The sequence below is a fragment of the Pelecanus crispus genome, chromosome 7 (assembly GCF_030463565.1).
Source record: "Pelecanus crispus isolate bPelCri1 chromosome 7, bPelCri1.pri, whole genome shotgun sequence".
In the NCBI taxonomy this organism is placed as follows: Eukaryota; Metazoa; Chordata; class Aves; order Pelecaniformes; family Pelecanidae; genus Pelecanus; species Pelecanus crispus.
Genome location: NC_134649.1, coordinates 18192144 through 18210018, shown reverse-complemented (window position 1 = coordinate 18210018; position 17875 = coordinate 18192144). Strand labels below are relative to the sequence as shown.

General features: G+C 36.7%; 1 protein-coding gene across 1 annotated transcript in view; it reads right to left on the bottom strand.

Moving 5' to 3' along the window:
• ENTREP2 (endosomal transmembrane epsin interactor 2) overlaps positions 1–17875 on the bottom strand; it is a 160267-nt gene that overhangs the window by 57641 nt on the left and 84751 nt on the right. The window contains exon 3 of the mRNA XM_075714414.1: positions 4223–4333. Within this exon, the coding sequence (XP_075570529.1) occupies positions 4223–4333 (111 nt within the window). The remainder of the gene's footprint in view (positions 1–4222; positions 4334–17875) is intronic.

The window sequence follows — 17875 nt, the reverse complement described above, 5'->3', positions numbered from 1 at the left end:
TGGAGCAATGGTTTCCTTTGAATTCTGCTGCAAGAGAACAAATGGGGAAAGCACCTCCCCAGAAAGTTCTACATGCCCACCCACCAAACCTCATAATCACAAAATGCTACCCAAGGGCAAAGCCTGCTTCCACCTGCGAACCCTCTGCCTGCCCACTGAAAGCATTTGTTTGATACCACACCCTTACTTCACTGTTGATTAGAACAAGACTAGAGGAGGCAAGATAAAGGAGGGAAGAAGGGGGACAAATATACAGTGTGTCCAGAGAAGGGCAACAAAGCTGGTGAAGGGTCTAGAGCACAAATCTTATGAGGAGCGGCTGAGGGAACTGGGGTTGTTTAGCCTGGAGAAGAGGAGGCTCAGGGGACACCTTACCGCTCTCTACAACTACCTGAAAGGAGGTTGCAGGAAGGTGGGTGTCAGTCTCTTCTGCAAAGTAACAAGCAATGGGACAAGAGGAAACAGCCTCAAGTTGTGCCAGGGGAGGTTTGGATTGGATATCCAGAAAAATTTCTCCACCGGAAGGGTTGTCAAGCATTGGATATCAAGCTGCCCAGGGAAGTGGAGAAGTCCCCATCCCTGGAGGTATTTAAAAGATGTGTAGATGTGGTGCTTAGGGACATGGTTTAGTGGTGGACTTGGCAATATTTGGTTTACAGCTGAACTCAATGATCTTAAAGGTCTTTTCCAACCTAAACAATTCTATGGTCTTATTTATTCTATGATCTTACAAGAAACCAAGGCTATTTTGAAGTCCAGATCAAATGTGGTCCCATGAAAATCACCAAATGTAGGATATTTTGAAACACCATTAAATTTCCAAGTGGAAAACCACCCAAACAACCAAAACACAATTTTTTTCAAAAAGCCAAAGGGCGGGGGAGGGATGGAAGAAAGAGAAGCAATTCTTCCTGAACCAGCTTTTTTTTTTCCTAATTATAACCATATCCAAAATGAATTTATTCATTTTCATTTTCATCAATGATCTGACAATTCCACTGCACAGCTCAGTCACTGCTTACTTCTGCAGCATTAGTTTTCCTATTAGAGGTGGTGATTCTGACTAAAAACTGAAGAAGAGACATGGGGTTCAAAACCAGAAGAGAGATCACTGAAGAGAACATTCAAAAGACCAAAAAGACTTTCTGTTGGACTTAGGTCTTGGTAGTGAACATCTAACCACTGGATAGAGCCAGTGCCTTCTTTGTCTATGAATGTGCTAATTGAGGAGAACTTTGCTTGTTTCAACTTTCTGTCCCTGCAATGCCACTTTGTTAATTGTCATTAACTTGATTTTCTTCCTTTTGTCCTACACCTCTATTATAGCTTGTATTAGAAGAAATTAAAATGCTTCCTTTCATTTGTCTGAGTCTTTCTGCTTGGTGCAAAGGCCTATGAGGAATCCTAACACAAATACATTATCACAATACATCCCAGAACAGAGATCACATACAGCTAGGTTGTATTATTAAATGATAAATACTGTCAACATATTTAAACATAGACTCCAACAAGCACATACATAATCACAGTTAACAGTAGTCTGAGTAAGCAACTGAATTATAGGCGTAGGGATTTTTCAGTAGGCTTTGCTGAGTAGCCCTGTTTGCTAATGGATGCCTAAAAGGAATTAGAAAAGCAGACATACACGTGCAGCAAGACCCATGCATGCACTAAGCTGCGACTGCACCAATGGCACTGCTCTTGCTATATGCATTCCTCTCCATCCGGGACAGGACTGGCTGTTTAAATTCTATTCACACAGCTTACTGGACATCTGTCAAAACCGTGTCAGTAACGGCACCGGTTACTACTGAGTCAGAGGTGAAAGACTGCACACCCAAGTACAAATGACTCCCCTCAGCCATATATACATACACACACTTTTTTTTCATTTATTATTATTGTACTCAATTAAATGTCAAAATGAGTAAGCGGTTAAGAATATGTTGTTTCTGAAATAATTTATGTATCAAACTGTACAGAAATTCTAGGGGATTTTGCCAACAAATTCAACAATGAGCTATCGAGCAAGGAAGAGGTAAATTCATGTTTCCAAAATTCCAACATTCCCTTCTGTTTTTTTCTTTAAGGCTTTGATAGTATCCTGCATGAGAGATGTGGCAAGATGGCATTGCTTGAGAATATGGAACATTATGTATCAACCAGCAGAGCATGATGTCGAGACACAAGCCTAAGATATTCATTACAATGATGCTCCAGGTCAAAATACCATGTTTGAAAATTACAGCAGATAGGTCACATAATATAGTTAGACAGCTGCATTACATAGTTAGGAAAGGATTCATTTTGAGAGACTATTTATTCTTTCTTCCATGCAGATTTGCCTGGAAGATGTGGCTTTTACAAAAAAAAAAAAAAAAAAAAAAAAAAGTATTTACAGTATTTTGTCAAATGTTTTATAAAGCCATTTTGTCAAATGTTTTACAAAGCCATTTTTGTTAGTCTTCACGGGAAGTTCTGATTTAAATGCAGTCCCTCAAAGTAACTTCTAAATAGTCCTAATATCAAAGCAAGTATCTCAAAACAAATTAGTAAGACTCACTTCAAAGGTCTTCCACAAAAAATACCTATGATACTTCTTTTTTTCAGGAAAAAAAACAACAAACCCCACAACTAAAAAGCTATTTTCCCATAGCACTCCAAAATGCGGCAGACATCTTACAACAGCTCCAGGTTCCACCACCTGATTTTTCCAGCTCTGCAGCGCAACTCCAACTCTCCATCAAAATGAGAGCCAGGAACTTTAATCAAGAGTTTCCCAGATCAAGTGTTTCATAGGGAAAACCCTCCCTTCCTCTCTTTGGGTCACTGCTGGTTTTCTACTGAGTCAGCTATCTGGCTCTGTCTATCTGGTTCGTCAAAGCCTTTACCCCAATCACACCTGGAAATCACAAACACTGTAGAAAGCTTAGCAGAATACCTAAGCTTTTCCAGACTACGTAACTGGTGGAGCTGCAGACACACCCCTCTGAAACAGGATGGGTGACAGGAAAACAGAACACAGGCTTAAAAGCTGATTAAACAAGGTGAAGGCATGTGACAGGTCACACCCAAATGGTTTCCTGTTCTGTATTTTTCATGTGGCTTTCAAAATATTTGCTGAAACATTTTATATTATTTTAACTTAAGTTTTATTAAATGTATTGGGTGCAAATCGAAGCCTGAAGAGTTTTACTGGACAAAAACCTTAGAACAAAGGAGGAAAACAATGGCTGAAGAGATGCACAAGCATTTTGTGGAGTCATCTGTTGGCATTAGAGAGAAAAATGTCTTTTCTGTTTATCATTCAAATCAATGTCTTGGGGTACATATGTGCACATAGTCCTAATACTTACTGAGTCCTACGAGTGTGTACTCATACAGTTTAAACAGTTTGATTGGTCTACTGAAAGCCAGATTATACTAAAAAGAGCACTGATGCATATCCATAAACATTCTCCAGTCCATTGGTCAATCTTAAAATTGAATGTTGTTTGTTTCCTGAATTTGGGGGGGGCGGGGGGGAATTGTTCTTTTATGATTTACTTGAAATCAGAGATTTCAGACAAGAGTTTAGTTCTGTAGACATCTTTGTTAGTTTATGTCAGAAAATATATTAGAGTTCAATGTATACATACTTTTTTCCTGAGATAAAAACATAAAGACTTCATGTATATAACTTTTAATAATTTAGAGCATGCTACAACATGATAATTTTTATTATTCTGTATTTTATGTAACATAAGTAACATACATTTGCTTTGGAAATTAAAAAAAAAGAACTAATTTAGGCTGGCAAATAAAATATTAAAATATACATACCAAAACATTACTATCAGTACATCTATGAAATACACTAGCTGTATAAGGAGCTATTGGATGAAATCCTGGTACTGCTGACCTCAAATGGTAATCACTGCATTGCTTTGATGTGGCCTGTATTCTACCTATTCTGTTTAAGCATCATTTGTACCATGACACTAAGAAGCCAGTCTTTCTAATATTACAACTTACTTTTTGAGGTGACAAAACACTGTAAATACATTAGCACTTTAACTCTCAAACTTTTCACAACATGATTTTTCATGTTGGAATGCCTATAGATGGCTTTACTAAACACATGCTGTTTTGAAAATTAAAGGAATATGTGTACAAAAACCAAACAGATGAAAAATAAAATCCATTGCCCTTTATAAGAAACTTGTTCTTCATTACTCACCAACTGACATCCTTCCAGGGACTTTACCAGCTGAGCGTTCTGACAAGAGAGAATGGAACCAGCCAAGTTCAGCATTACGCACACTGCAGACAGCAACATGAAAAAGGTTATCTGGTAAAAAAACCAAACAGCCTATTATTATTCACTGCAAGAGGCAAACATGAAAGAAATATTGGTTAGACATTCAAGAATTTCCAGCCTGTCATACTATTACATGGATGGTAACATTTTATACATTTTAAAGGAGTATTCTTTAATCTGACAACATCCTGAGTCTCACACTGTAAGAGAAAGCTGCATCAAAACTAGACTTGACTATCATCTATTTTCCTTCAGCCATTTCAAAATCATCCATTTATCTCCCACTTTTATCACACACTCTGAAAATTTAATGGGTTTTATGAATGAGCATTATTAACAAGTAAGATCTGAAAAAAATATTTTATAATCAAAACTAGTCTTAAAACAATTTAAATCCCTTTTGATTAGGATATGGGTATCTTAAAGAGGAAAAGTATTTGTGGATATCATGTATCATGAGTTTGTATAAGTTGGGGGAAAGAAAGGTGAATAAAATTCTGGATAAATACTTGGTTTTCAAACAACAATTACAATTTAAGCAGCATCCTCCATATCAACTATGCATGTGTTAATTACTCCTTTCCCATCTTTTCAAAATATGTCAAAACAATTATTAACTTGATTGCATCCACTTAGCTATCATTTTATTGCTTTAAACACAAAAAACCTGACCCAGTGTAGACAGACAGAAATCTCTATATGTAGGGAACTCAGTATGTAGGGAAATAGAAAGGCACAAGCAGTAAGAGGCCAAGAATAAACACGTGCTCAATATGTGGCCACCTTAAATATTCAGTGTTCACTGAAATATTCACTGAAATTCAGTGTTCAGTGCCATATAACACTCATACTCCTGAGTTATCTGAAATTAATGAGCAATTCTATTGCATCTTTTTTCCATATGCATGCCCATAGTTTACAATCTTTCCAGTCACTGTTCTCACAAGATGTTATCTTCTGCCAATGCACACACTACAAATATTTTTGGCAAGCTTGAATCCAAAATGGTTGGATCTTTTTTAGTGGTTTTCAAATGAAAAACAAGAATCTGAATAGTTTGCCTCTTCACTAACCTCAGCCTTACTTGGCAGAAAAATTCCCAATTGATACATCTAAGGGTTAAATTGTATCTCCATTGCGTATTTTCATAGAAAACAAGATTTCAAGTATTTTTACAATTTAACACTCTTATATTGTGTGTATAAAAAAAAACAATCTATGACAAATCTGTATTAAAGTCAAAACTTCTAGAACAAAAGACATACTGCTACCATATAATAATGGTCAGCTAGATAATGTCTGTGTCTATATATTGTCACATATGCAGAGAAACACTGATACTATAAGTAGTATAAAATCTGCACTAATGGATACCTTGCAGACTCAATATTTATGTCACCTCAGTTTATTATTTCTTAATTTTTGTATATTTAGTAATTGTAACCCAAGAGCTTTATGCATTTATTTTTGCTAATACAGGCAAAAATTAATATGCTTGATACAGTGATAGTTCTGAAAACACTGATCTTTCTAACATACTAAACGTGATTTTTAACATACTTGTTCTAAGTCTTTAACTGCAAATTCATTTGAACGGTTAATGGAACTTTTACCAAAAATAGGAAATTGATTTCTTTTCAATTTATTTGTTTTGTTGTTTATGTTTTATGTTGCCAGTATTTCAATTGCTAACCTTGTACTGCAAATTCTCCTGGAGTAAATCCACATTATCAGTTATATCACACTCCTTTTATGAACCATACACATGTTCCTGAAAATTCACATCTTTAAAGAAGATGGTTGCCTCACAGAAAGGATTAGCCAGGTGTGCAAATGGGCATCAAAATTTGTTTGATTCAAAAAAATTGAAAAAAGACACCTTTTCTCTGACAAGTACAGTTCACATATGAAACTTCAGCCATTTCAAAAACCACGGAAGTAACAAAAGGTGAACACCCTCTAGCTTTGTGTTGATTGACTTGGGTAGGCTCACAGCAAATGAAAAATACACGGTGTGATGCTAAGGCTGATGAAATCCAGTCCTTTGCTGACATGTAACTTCCATATAAAGTCATCAACTGTGTAGAATCTCAACACCAAATCCCCTTTATAGTCTCCTGCTACAACACCGAATAGTACTTAATTCTTCGTAATTAAAACACTTTCCTTATTTATTCAGTTGTCCCCTCATTAACCCCTGGCAGAACAAATGCAGCACTTACTGCTCAAAGATCCTTCCTCAGCTAATGAAGTCTACAAAGTTCTGAAAGCTCAAAGAAAAGAGAGTCCCCTACACTGAAGGAAAACCTACTCTGTCAACTCTGCTCCAAAGGCCTTTCATTAGTTACACACCTTCAGGAAAAGAAGGGTCCCAAACAGTTTTTGAAAGCTACCACAAGCACTTTTTTGGAAAAACAGACAAAAAACCCCCATAATCTCCACATTGTTAACCAAAGGACAGAAGTTGTGTTACAAATTTTAGTTGCCAGCTTCGTATTCTTCCAGGCATCACAGCTGACAACAAGGTTTAGAACCTATGTCAGGATTATCTATCTTTACAGTACTTTCTCCACATTAGCATTCATTAATGATGAAACCTCTATTGGCATTTCCAAAGTCACCCCTTCCTCTTGTCACGTGCAAAGACAAGAGAGAAGGATCCAGCACTCTGTCAAAATCATGTAACAGGCTCTTACAATTTCTGCTCTTCTCTGCGGGTCTGTGCCTCACATTCTGTACAGAAGTTGAATTTAAAAGTGACAGCCACCAGTGACATGGTCACATATCAAACACTGAGGTTCTCTTTCACATTTGTCTTCCCAGTTTTGCTATTTTATGCCTCACTTCTCAATGTCCCAGGCAAGGCATTGCCTAAGCTGGGCTGGGCATGTAGTTAGAAGGGAACACTCAGGTCATATGCAAGCCTTTTGCAACTACCCTGCCTCTTGCAGAGCACAAAGAGCCTAATAAAACCAATTTAAGTATTTCCAGTATCCTTCCTTAAAGCTTCTCAGATAAATATCAAAAAGCTTTACACTGATGGAATAGGTCACACCTGTTATGCTGTTATCACAACTTTTGAGGTAAAGTTTACCACCATACAGGAAGCCACAACAGAGAAAAGGAGGCATAAAAATATCAATTACCACATTAACAAGCATTAAAAAAAAAGTGTTCAGTATGCTTTATGCTTTTATCACAAATCAGTCTTTTCTAACATTGGCACAAATACAGCAGTAAAACATATCTGCAACCCTTTGAAAGAGTGGTCATTGTGGATTATGATGGACAGCCAACACTACATTATGAAATACTGTAGATGAAGTTAGATATACATTATTAGTGAAATTAAGTATGTCTAATTTCCACAATAAAATTTTCCTCAAGAAAGTGAGCTACTGAATGTTTGCTCTGAGAGCTCAGTGTGACATACTTGCAGGAGCAGTATGAAACTACTAGGAAAGAGTGTAAGATGCAGTTAACCCAATGACCAAGGGCAATAGCTTACACTGAAGAAAACACAGAATTAAGTGTCAGACACTGAAGGACTATGACATCTCAATGCCGCTTTAAAACTACAGTATTATGTTCTCTACCTTTCTAGCCATGACATATAAACAAGATCAAATATTCTTAGAATTCAGGAAGATGCATTAATACCACTGAGCTCCAAAAAACTTTAGAGCCACTGTCCTGGTTTCAGCTGGGATAGAGTTAATTATCTTCCTAGCAGCTGGCATAGTGCTGTGTTCTGGATTTAGGATGAGAAATAATGCTGATAATACACTGATGGTTCAGTTGTTGCTAAGTACTGCTTATGCTAGTCAAGGACTTTTCAGCTTCCCACGCTCTGCCAGGTGCACAAGAAACTGGGAGGTGGCGGGGAGGACGGGGGGGCACAGCCAGGATAGTTGATCCAAACTGACCAAAGGGCTATTCCATACCATGTGATGTCATGCTCAGTATAGAAACTGGGGGGAGGGTTGGCCGGGGAGCAGCGATCGCTGCTCAGGAACTGTCTGGGTATCGGTCAGCAGGTGGTGAGCAATTGCATTGTGCATCACTTGCTTTGTATATTATTACTACTATTATTATTATATTGTTACTGTTATTATTACTATTGTACTTTATTTTATTTCAGTTATTAAACTGTTCTTGTCAACCCAGGAGTGTTTCTCACTCTTACTCCTCCAATTCTCTCCCCCATCCAACCAGGGCAGGGGGAGTGAGTGAGCGGCTGCGTGGTGCTTAGTTGCTGGCTGGGGTTAAACCATGACAGCCACCAAGAATTAGTCCATAAACAAAAAGCAAAGCCAATTGATTTATTATGACATAAAGCTAGCAGAATTAATTGGAGAAGTCAAAGCTGATATCCTATACAAAGCACTCCATAGAAGAAATGTTAATAGGACTTCCTACATAAATGTTAGCATAGTGCTAAACTAATTCTACAAAACTAATTAGCTCTGCTCTGAGGCAATGATTTAAAATGATACAACAACTCACAATTTGAGATGTCATCTTGCATCTGGAATAATTAAGTAGCTTAATTTTCTTAATGACCTTAGTCTGCTGCTTTCATTTGTGTTTTTCAACAATCTTGAGGTTCAGGTTTCATGAAATAGGTTCTCCTGGCCTTCTCATAACTTCTGTCTTTAACAATAAAACTATTTAAAAAGATCAAGCCTTCACATCAACTCTCCACCAAAAGGAGAAAAAATTTTCCAATGCAAAGGGAGGCTGAGGCCAGAGCCTAATAGCATATCTTTGCTGTACTCCTGAAAGACAGGGATGAAGGATATTTGATTGTCAGAATACATTGCAACAGCAAGCAACCATACCAGTTTCTATTTAATTGTCAATTACATTGTTTCATTGCAGAAGTCTCAACTTCTATGATCATATGATTATGTGAATCTCTTGGGTTTCATCTAAAATAAAACACTTTCTAGGCTACTTTGATCATCACATAAAAGAGTTAAAAAGTCTGATCCAAGACTACAAATTTCAAAACCAGCCACCTCCATCCAATTTGTTAAAAGAAAGCTGGTGAATTTTAAGTCTATGTCATGGAATTTCAACAGCTGAGTTTAATACAGCTAGAGCTGGTTTTTGAAATTCCTACCACAGCATCTAAAACAGTTGTAGCAGAAAAGATAGGGAACAACCTTATCCTTCCTTTTATTATGCCTATTCAGGAATCAAAGCCTCAATGAAAGTTTAGGGACTGGGTCACACTAACAAATTCTCCAGGTTCTGTCAGACTCCTTCCCACTCAAAGTTTCTGCCTTTATTTAATTATAGATTTACATGTACGGCTGGACTATGGGTAAAATGGGAATGCGAACACAAAAACTTTTTGCAGAGTGGTTTGAAATTTATCGATGAAAAATCCTCTTCAGAAGGGTATGTGTTATTTTCACCATTTGTATTTTGGAAACAGTCTAGATTCATGCCATTGTTTTCTTACTAAACTGTTACAGAGTTCCCATTTTCCTTATCAGTCAGAAACAAAAATGTTGTATACATCAGATTGAATAATTAATTTATAAGTAAACCAATTAATGAAAGATTATTTGTGATTTTGTGATATTTGTGATACTGTGTGAAGAAAGAACTGTTTAGAGTACAGAACATAGGAAATTGTTAACCATAATGCAGCTTATGCCGGCAGAGAATCACAAACCAAGAATTTTCATATTGACATAAAACAGAAGTGGAGTAATATGCCTTCAAGGACTAACCAGATTGCCAGCCACCAATATTTATGAAGCTTATCTTTCTACTAAGTACAACAAATGCACTGGCTTATTTCATTCCTCCAGCAGCAACAATAAAGAAAATAGGAGAGAGATGCCAGATCACACGCAGTCCTGCTGTTCACTCTGCCCACAACATGTTCATACTTAACTAACACAACTGCTTAATCTCCTCCCCTTTTGTGTTAACTTCTAAGCATAACAAGGAACATAAAGCATTAAGATGAATACAGTGAAAGAAAAAAGGTTATCTTAATTCTGTTAATGTTTCTTTGAATAATACATCTATATACATATTCCACATTTATACTTTTATGCATATTTTTTCCAGAGTATTGCAGATGCTTTGAAGTGATTCCATTGCGTTTTGCTCACAGGCAAAATTAAGATTTACTATATAGATAAAGATTCATGTCAGAGGTAGGTACACTGCCTTTTGAGATAAAGAAATTAAGCATATTGGGTTATTTCATACAGGGGTCACCTCTAGAGACTTCTTAGCTAGGCCAAGTATCTCTACAGGTCTTCATCTGACTGATCAGATCACTGAACAAAGCATAAATAAAACACAAGACATGCAGGATCGCAGAAGACTTTTTTATGTTCTTCAGTAGAATGAACATCTCATTAATTCAAAGGTGAATACTTCTGAAACAAAGAACAGGGGAAACTTTGCCTTTCAGTCATTTCTGTGTCCTTAGAAAAAGGGAATCATACATTGGGTATTCAGGATAACCTCTGCTTCTAAATTACTTGAAATGAATGACCCCAACAAAGAGCACCCACCATGCATGAATCCACAAATGGAAATACTACATTCTGGGATTCTAACAAGGAGGCAGTTAGCAGCCTCTGGCCTAATGCTATCAATTCAACTGCAATGCATATATGCACTCCTCTGTAAATTCTCTTTTCACATGACCTCTCCAGCAAACAACCAGAATTACTAGAAAAAATGATGCAAATCAAAAGAAAAAGGTTTAATTATCACAAATGCTTTGATAAGCCTTGATTATTTCTGCAACATCAAACTGATGCAAAATATTTTGCAAAATACTGAGGGATACTGTAGGACAGGCATTAGCTAAAGAAAGCAAACTGAAATTTGGCAAGCAATTGACACACTTAAATATTTCAGAAATTGGTTTTAACTGAATTACACATTTCTGAAAACTGTTTTAAGTATAAACATGCAGAGTATATCAAGAATGAGTTTTTATCATTGCAGTCCCAACATGCACACTTAATAAGAGACCACACCACACACATCTGCACAGAATGAAAAATCAGATCTCACAATGCCTTTACAAGGGACGGCCTGCAATAAGGGACCTTTCATATTGAAAGAGAAAAAAAAAATTATTTAAGCCCTGATCCTAAAAGGTTATGTTATCTTTCCACTATAAAGGAAGTTATCTGCAGTCCTATCTTCAGTCACATTTGTAAACGTCCCTCCACAAATAAAGAGTACCATGGAAATCATTAAGACTAAGGAGGCCTGGATATACTGAAGATGTTTGAAAATACACTGCAGTTATCACTTATTTTTCCTACTCTGATCATTGTTATTCCTTTTTCATGTTTCTGACACAATGCTATTTTTTATCACTGATTAAAAAAAATAAAATATTTAGAATCACAGACTCGTTTAGGTTGGAAAAGACCTTTAAGATCATCCAGGCCAACCATTAACCTAACATTACCAAGTCTGCCACTAAACCAGTTAAGGGTAGAGTAGCAATTTCATGTTTCCTGGCTTGGTGGCTGGATTATTTATAATGAAAGTAAAAATTCAATAGGCATGTGCAGGTCAAGCAGGGGATCAGGCCCAGCCAGCATGGGTTCATGAAAGGCAGGTCCTGCTTGACCAGCCTGATCTTCTTCTATGACCTGGTGACCCGCCTGGTGGATGAAGGAAAGGCTGTGGACATCATCTACCTGGACTTCAGTAAAGCCTTTGACACCGTCTCCCATAGCATTCTCCTAAGGAAGCTGTTGGCTCATGGCTTGGACGGGCGTACTCTTCGCTGGGTAAAAAACTGGCTGGGTGGCCGAGCCCAGAGAGTAGTGGTGAATGGAGTTAGTTGGCAGCCATTCACGAGCAGTGTTCCCCAGGGCTCCATTTTGGGGCCAGCCTTGTTTAATATCTTTATCAATGAACCAGATTTCTTACTCACATTGCATTCTTCTATGTTTTCTTATCACCCCCCTTCCCCGCCATGAGCCTCAAGTTCCTTCTCCTTCTATCTTTCCATTGTCCAGCTATCTGCCACTATACAAGAAACACCACAGGTCTGCAGCTAGTTGCAAACTGCGTGTGCCTTCTGACCAACGTGGGTGTGCTTGGCAGATCAGTTCGCTGACCAAATAGTAAAGACTGTTCAAGTCATGCTACAGTCTTTCCCTTAGTGGCAACACTCATTCAGGTTATGTCCTCTACTCACTCACCAATTTTATCTATACATCAGGAATTTTTCTCTCTATATTCTTCTGTCAGATTTGGTTGAAATTGATCTGTTGGCTCAAACATCACTAGGGGGGAACAGCAGACAAAGAAAGAGACTTCATAAATACTGTTTCTTTAGAAAAATATTGGAACATAGGTTTGTATGCAGCAATTCAGAAGATCTGGGAATGTGGAAGTCTGAAGATTCTAGGGCAAAAAGAAGTTGGTAGCCCTAAATCTACACTTCCTATATCTGTGCAGAACCAGATTTCTGTAGAAATTAACAACACTTTGATTGGGGCATGTCTGCAAAATTCTTTAATGTATCACAAGCTTCTCTTGCCTATAACTGTGGTTTAAAGCATTTTTTTTTTTGTGTCATAACATGGGACAATTGAAAAAGGTGAAGTATAATGAACCTTTTCAATACAAGTGTTGTCTTGCACTGTGAATACACACACAATGGCAGCTCTCGTCCCTGTCTCCTACGAAAACTTTGAGATTCCTTATTATTTCTCATAATGTAACATTTTTGGCTGTAAGGAAGTTTCTACGCAAATAGTGATACTATACAAAAACATGTATGATTACAGATCAACATATTTTTGTATTTTACTGTGTTCAAAATATAGCTCATTTTTAAGGCAATTTTTAAGAATAGCAGACAGTATGGCTATAGCAACCTGAGAATTAGCACCTTTTAGAAAATTATTAGTATTCTCAGTGAGATTATTTGTGAACACTTTCCTGCACATTTCTTAAATGTAGATACAACCATACACCTGCCTTCAGAATGGCCCAAAGTAGATCTTCTTAATTTTATGAATGCTACCAAAAATACCCAAAGGGATTTACAGAACCTGATATATTCTCTCCCTCCATTCTTTTTCATCACTTCCATTTTTGTCTCTTAATATTGCTTTTTTTCTCCACAATTGGCCTCAAGCAATTTCTTCTCTTTTGTTTTTGCCATAATCTTTAGACTTCCTTTCATCTTATTTCCCAAAGGCACAGTTAAAACTGTATTACCTGCAAAACTGAGATCTTTAATCCTTGATATAGTTGGCTCAAACCACCTTTTTGCCCTTACTTTTACTGTCTTTCACAATTTGAAGTGTTAGGAGGAAAAAAGGGGAGAAATAAAAGAACCATCTCTAGTATACACTGCAGTTTGTGACTTGCAACAGAAGACATTAACATTTTAGATTTTCTGTCAACGTACAGCTTTCTACCAAAAAGTAAAATTCATTGCAGTCGTACACCAAAGAAAAAAACCTACTGGAGAGGCTATAGTGTGCTAATACTACTCTAAAGAAGTAAGTTTGAGAAGACACAGTTTCTTATGCAAAAAGAGAAAAATGTAATGCCTGAAGAACTTCAAATTCCATTACAACGATAATTTAGTATCATTCACATTCTTTAAAAAAAAAAGTTAAAACCGCTAGTAAAACACATACTTAGGGACTCCTGACTGCAAAATTAATACTTGCAAAGATAGGGCCCTCACAATGTCTGAATGTAACCATCAGTTAAATATGTAATTAAATGCATCATATTATAATCTAAAGAAAAACTAACAGACATTACTAAATTTCTATAATCAGGAAATACTCCAAAAACGTCCATGCTAACTGTAAGTATATCAAAGCATTATGCAAGTGCCAATACATTCCTCTACATTGCTACATAATCTCAATTAATACTGCTAATATACTGAAAATTCTGCTCACTAATTTCAGAAATAAATTTGCCAAATATAAAACTGGTCAAAGGTTCCATTTTAAGATCAAATAAGTCATTGAATGTGTGGACTATGTATCTGATATGATAATATGTAATTAAGACTGAAGGAGTGTCTTAGAGGAACTGTAAGATTATGACCAATATGTGGCGTTTGCGTACTCATACAGTGTGTAATCATGTATTACAATATTCAAGGACAAAAATTTTGTGCCTAATGAATATCTATATTACAGTTCATTAACTGGCCCTTCTTTTTGTTCCATATTTGCACAAAGACCATATTGTTTCCTTTCAAGCAAGAAATCAAGTCCAAACTACAAAAGAATGGAGGTGGAAGGTGAATACATACAGAAAACTCTTCCTGAACTCTTAACTGCTGGTAAGTAACTCTGGTTTCTTCTCCATGTTATTAACATTCACTTTCTGGATAATTCTAAATACTATCCTACTCTATAACCATGAATTACCCAGAGATGATCATCAGAGCCCGCCAAGTGAAGTCAGTCACAGGACAATTCCACCAACAGAAGCCTAATCCCCACAGCTCTCTGTAAAGATTGTGCTCAATAAAAATCTCAATGGCATCTCAAATGACAATTTTCTGTGGGTGTCAAGGATGAAGGCTTTTGTCAGTGACAATACTGATACACACAGAGACCCAGTACAGTTAACACTGCACACTGGATGAGGATCTACCTAGGGGTCTCATACCAGGACTTGACATGGTCCAAAATTAACTGACAGCTAGAGAGAGACAGAGGAGCACCTCTAAATCTTTCAGCTACGGATGTAACAAGTTAGTACGCACTTTCAAAGTGCAAACTCCCATGCAGGTAGAGCAATGTTTTCCTGATAACCAATGCCTGAAGTGATGCTTCAAAACTGTAGGCATGAAGTTTAGATTAAAAAAATGGTTAAACTAGCTTCCTTACAAGTTCCATGATCTCATTATGAGCTGTCTCAAAAAATACTTCCACTTCCTTTGTTCTAAAACTTGCCATTTCATTTGGTGCCACCTATTGCTTAGAAAAATTATGAATAATTATGCCCTATTGACCTTTTCCAGGCCAGTAATGCCTTTTGTAAAATTGGATCTGTCTTATTCAAGACAGAGTCATCATACCTATCACTATTCCTGTCACCTTTCTCTTATGCTTTTCCAATGAGATAATTGGAACTACACTCAGCATTCAATACATGGGTTTAAACTGTGACACACATAACAAGATATTACAGCTTGTTCTGTATTTCTTTCCTAGTAACACCTAGCATTTTGTGTGTATTACTGAATGCCAAGTACTGAACTTCTGCATCACACAGTATTTATCATAAGTCAACTTTTAAGTCCTCCTCTGTAGCACTTACCCCACTAGCAATAAGTCATACACAGGATAGCTAGGTACCTATATTTTTGATATAGCAACACTCATGTACAAAGCAACACTGGAAGGAAGTAATGCCAGAGGAAGGAACAGATTCCACAGGGTGGCATGTCTGTCTCCTAACTCTGGCTCTGCTAATGACCTGTTTGGCCTCAGGCAAGCTACTTCAAATGCCTTTTCCACAGATGTGAAGTCAAAACTTTGAGACCATATAACTTCATAAGTACCTTCATGCATCTGACTGTAGTAACTATTTGCAAAAAGTATGAATCAAGAATTTATGTACCAGAATACATAAATCAAGAGCTCCTTCAGCTTTCTGCAGGTCCAGCCTTGTAAGCTTGAGCTCAGTGAGCTTCAAAAGTTTCTTTTGGCAATGTGTTGTAAATCTTACTGTACTGCTTCTTATGGGAAAACACCCATTTGTTTTGCTGACTAAAGCACATATAGAGCATTTTTCTGTTACAAAGCCCCTTAAAGTGTTTGAAGAAAAAGTTTCAAGGATGAATAAGCCATTCCAGAATATGCCATCTTCCCAGGAGTAGTTTGCACTTTCACTTTGAACTAAATGTCAAAATACGACACAATCTCACATCAAACACAAAATGTGTGAAAGCTGACTCACTGAAAACTTTAGCCATAAGCAATTATATCAAATGCATAGCATCCCTACATTTTCGGTAGCTGATACCAAGGGGTACACATACATTTATGCCTGCTATATGGAAAAAAGTAGGCAAATGTTTAAAGCAAAATAACTACTGCATATGAATAAATCAGCAGCACAGTAAAAAGGAACAGCATGCATTAAATATGGTTTGAAGAATGACTTACTACTACAAGGAGGACAAAGTCTCTATATGCAAAGTAATCAAAGTCCTCCAAAAGTGATGTAAATATTATATCAGATGAAACCATATTTGTAAAAGTAAGCTTTTATGTCATTCCTCACACTTTCATTTTGGAGATATAGACAAAACAGGATTTTCTTTTCATTGCTGGCACTTCAATCACTACTTCCCCTCATGGTTTGCAGTGGTTTGATAGTCAAGACACTAACTCTTAGAAAATGCTACCTTCTGTGCTGATGAAACATATTACCCAACACTACTGTGTAGTGTACTTTGAGAAAAATCAGGAATTGACATGTTAAGCTTGCTTCTGCAAACCTGCCAATTCTCTGTACTTGTAATACTGCATCTGTGTGTTTTTTTCTGTTAGTTCCTGTCCTGTAGTTCTCTGAAAGGTCATAAAGTCATCTTTGAATGAGCTGCTTTTTTTTTTTTTTACATTATTGAAATATTTTGTAGAAAGTAAGTTTTTTTGAGACACTGTACTTTGACATTAGATACTACAAACTTTTCCCAACCACATTAAATATGGGTGTATATATTCAACATGGTTTAAAATATATACATTTTAATACACACATTTATGATTTGTGAAGCAGCAAGAATAGCCAGAAGCAAATGTGCTTGTCTCTGTAAGCTACTGTGTAAGTAGATTAAAAACTTGCAGCGTGGTATTTTGCTCACAAAGCTTTGGCTTACATAGTCCACACATAGTAACATTTATTATCATTTATTCCACAGAATTTATGGTTTCCCTGACAGAGATGCAGAAGGACACAACCAGAAGCAAAACTGAAAATTTATGAGCACCAAGCGTTAATGAAGCAGTGAGATCAGCAACTGTGCCAGTACAGGCACAAGCTACCTGTTCGATCAGCCAGATGCTGAATTTAATACGAAGATTTCTGACTTTTCTGTGAAGTCAGTTTCTCCACAATAAATACATGTGCATTCTCTTTCCCTGCGATGCAGGCAAGCAGCTCACCTCATTTCACCAAGGGATAAATAACATTTTTATGGCTAATAGTGTGCTCATGGGAAACTTACATGAGCAGCCAAAGCACTGTACCTTCACACCTTACCTGATTTCAAACTAACATTTCTTCTTGCCTATTTCCCTGAGTAATCACACCCCTAATAATAAGGATGATGAAGTTTTAAGATCTGTTATACTGATTAATAGTCTCTCTATATACTCTCTCCCAAAGGTCCCTTTGAAAACTTTGCAAAAACTCAAAAATTTATCAACATATAACCCTAAGAATACAGGACTACTTCTCATTAAATCAAGTAGTAGGAATTATATTTTATTGTTATTACAATAATTTGAACTATTACTATTATTATTTTTATCTTAATGAGCTAATTGATATTTTTATATTTTAATATAT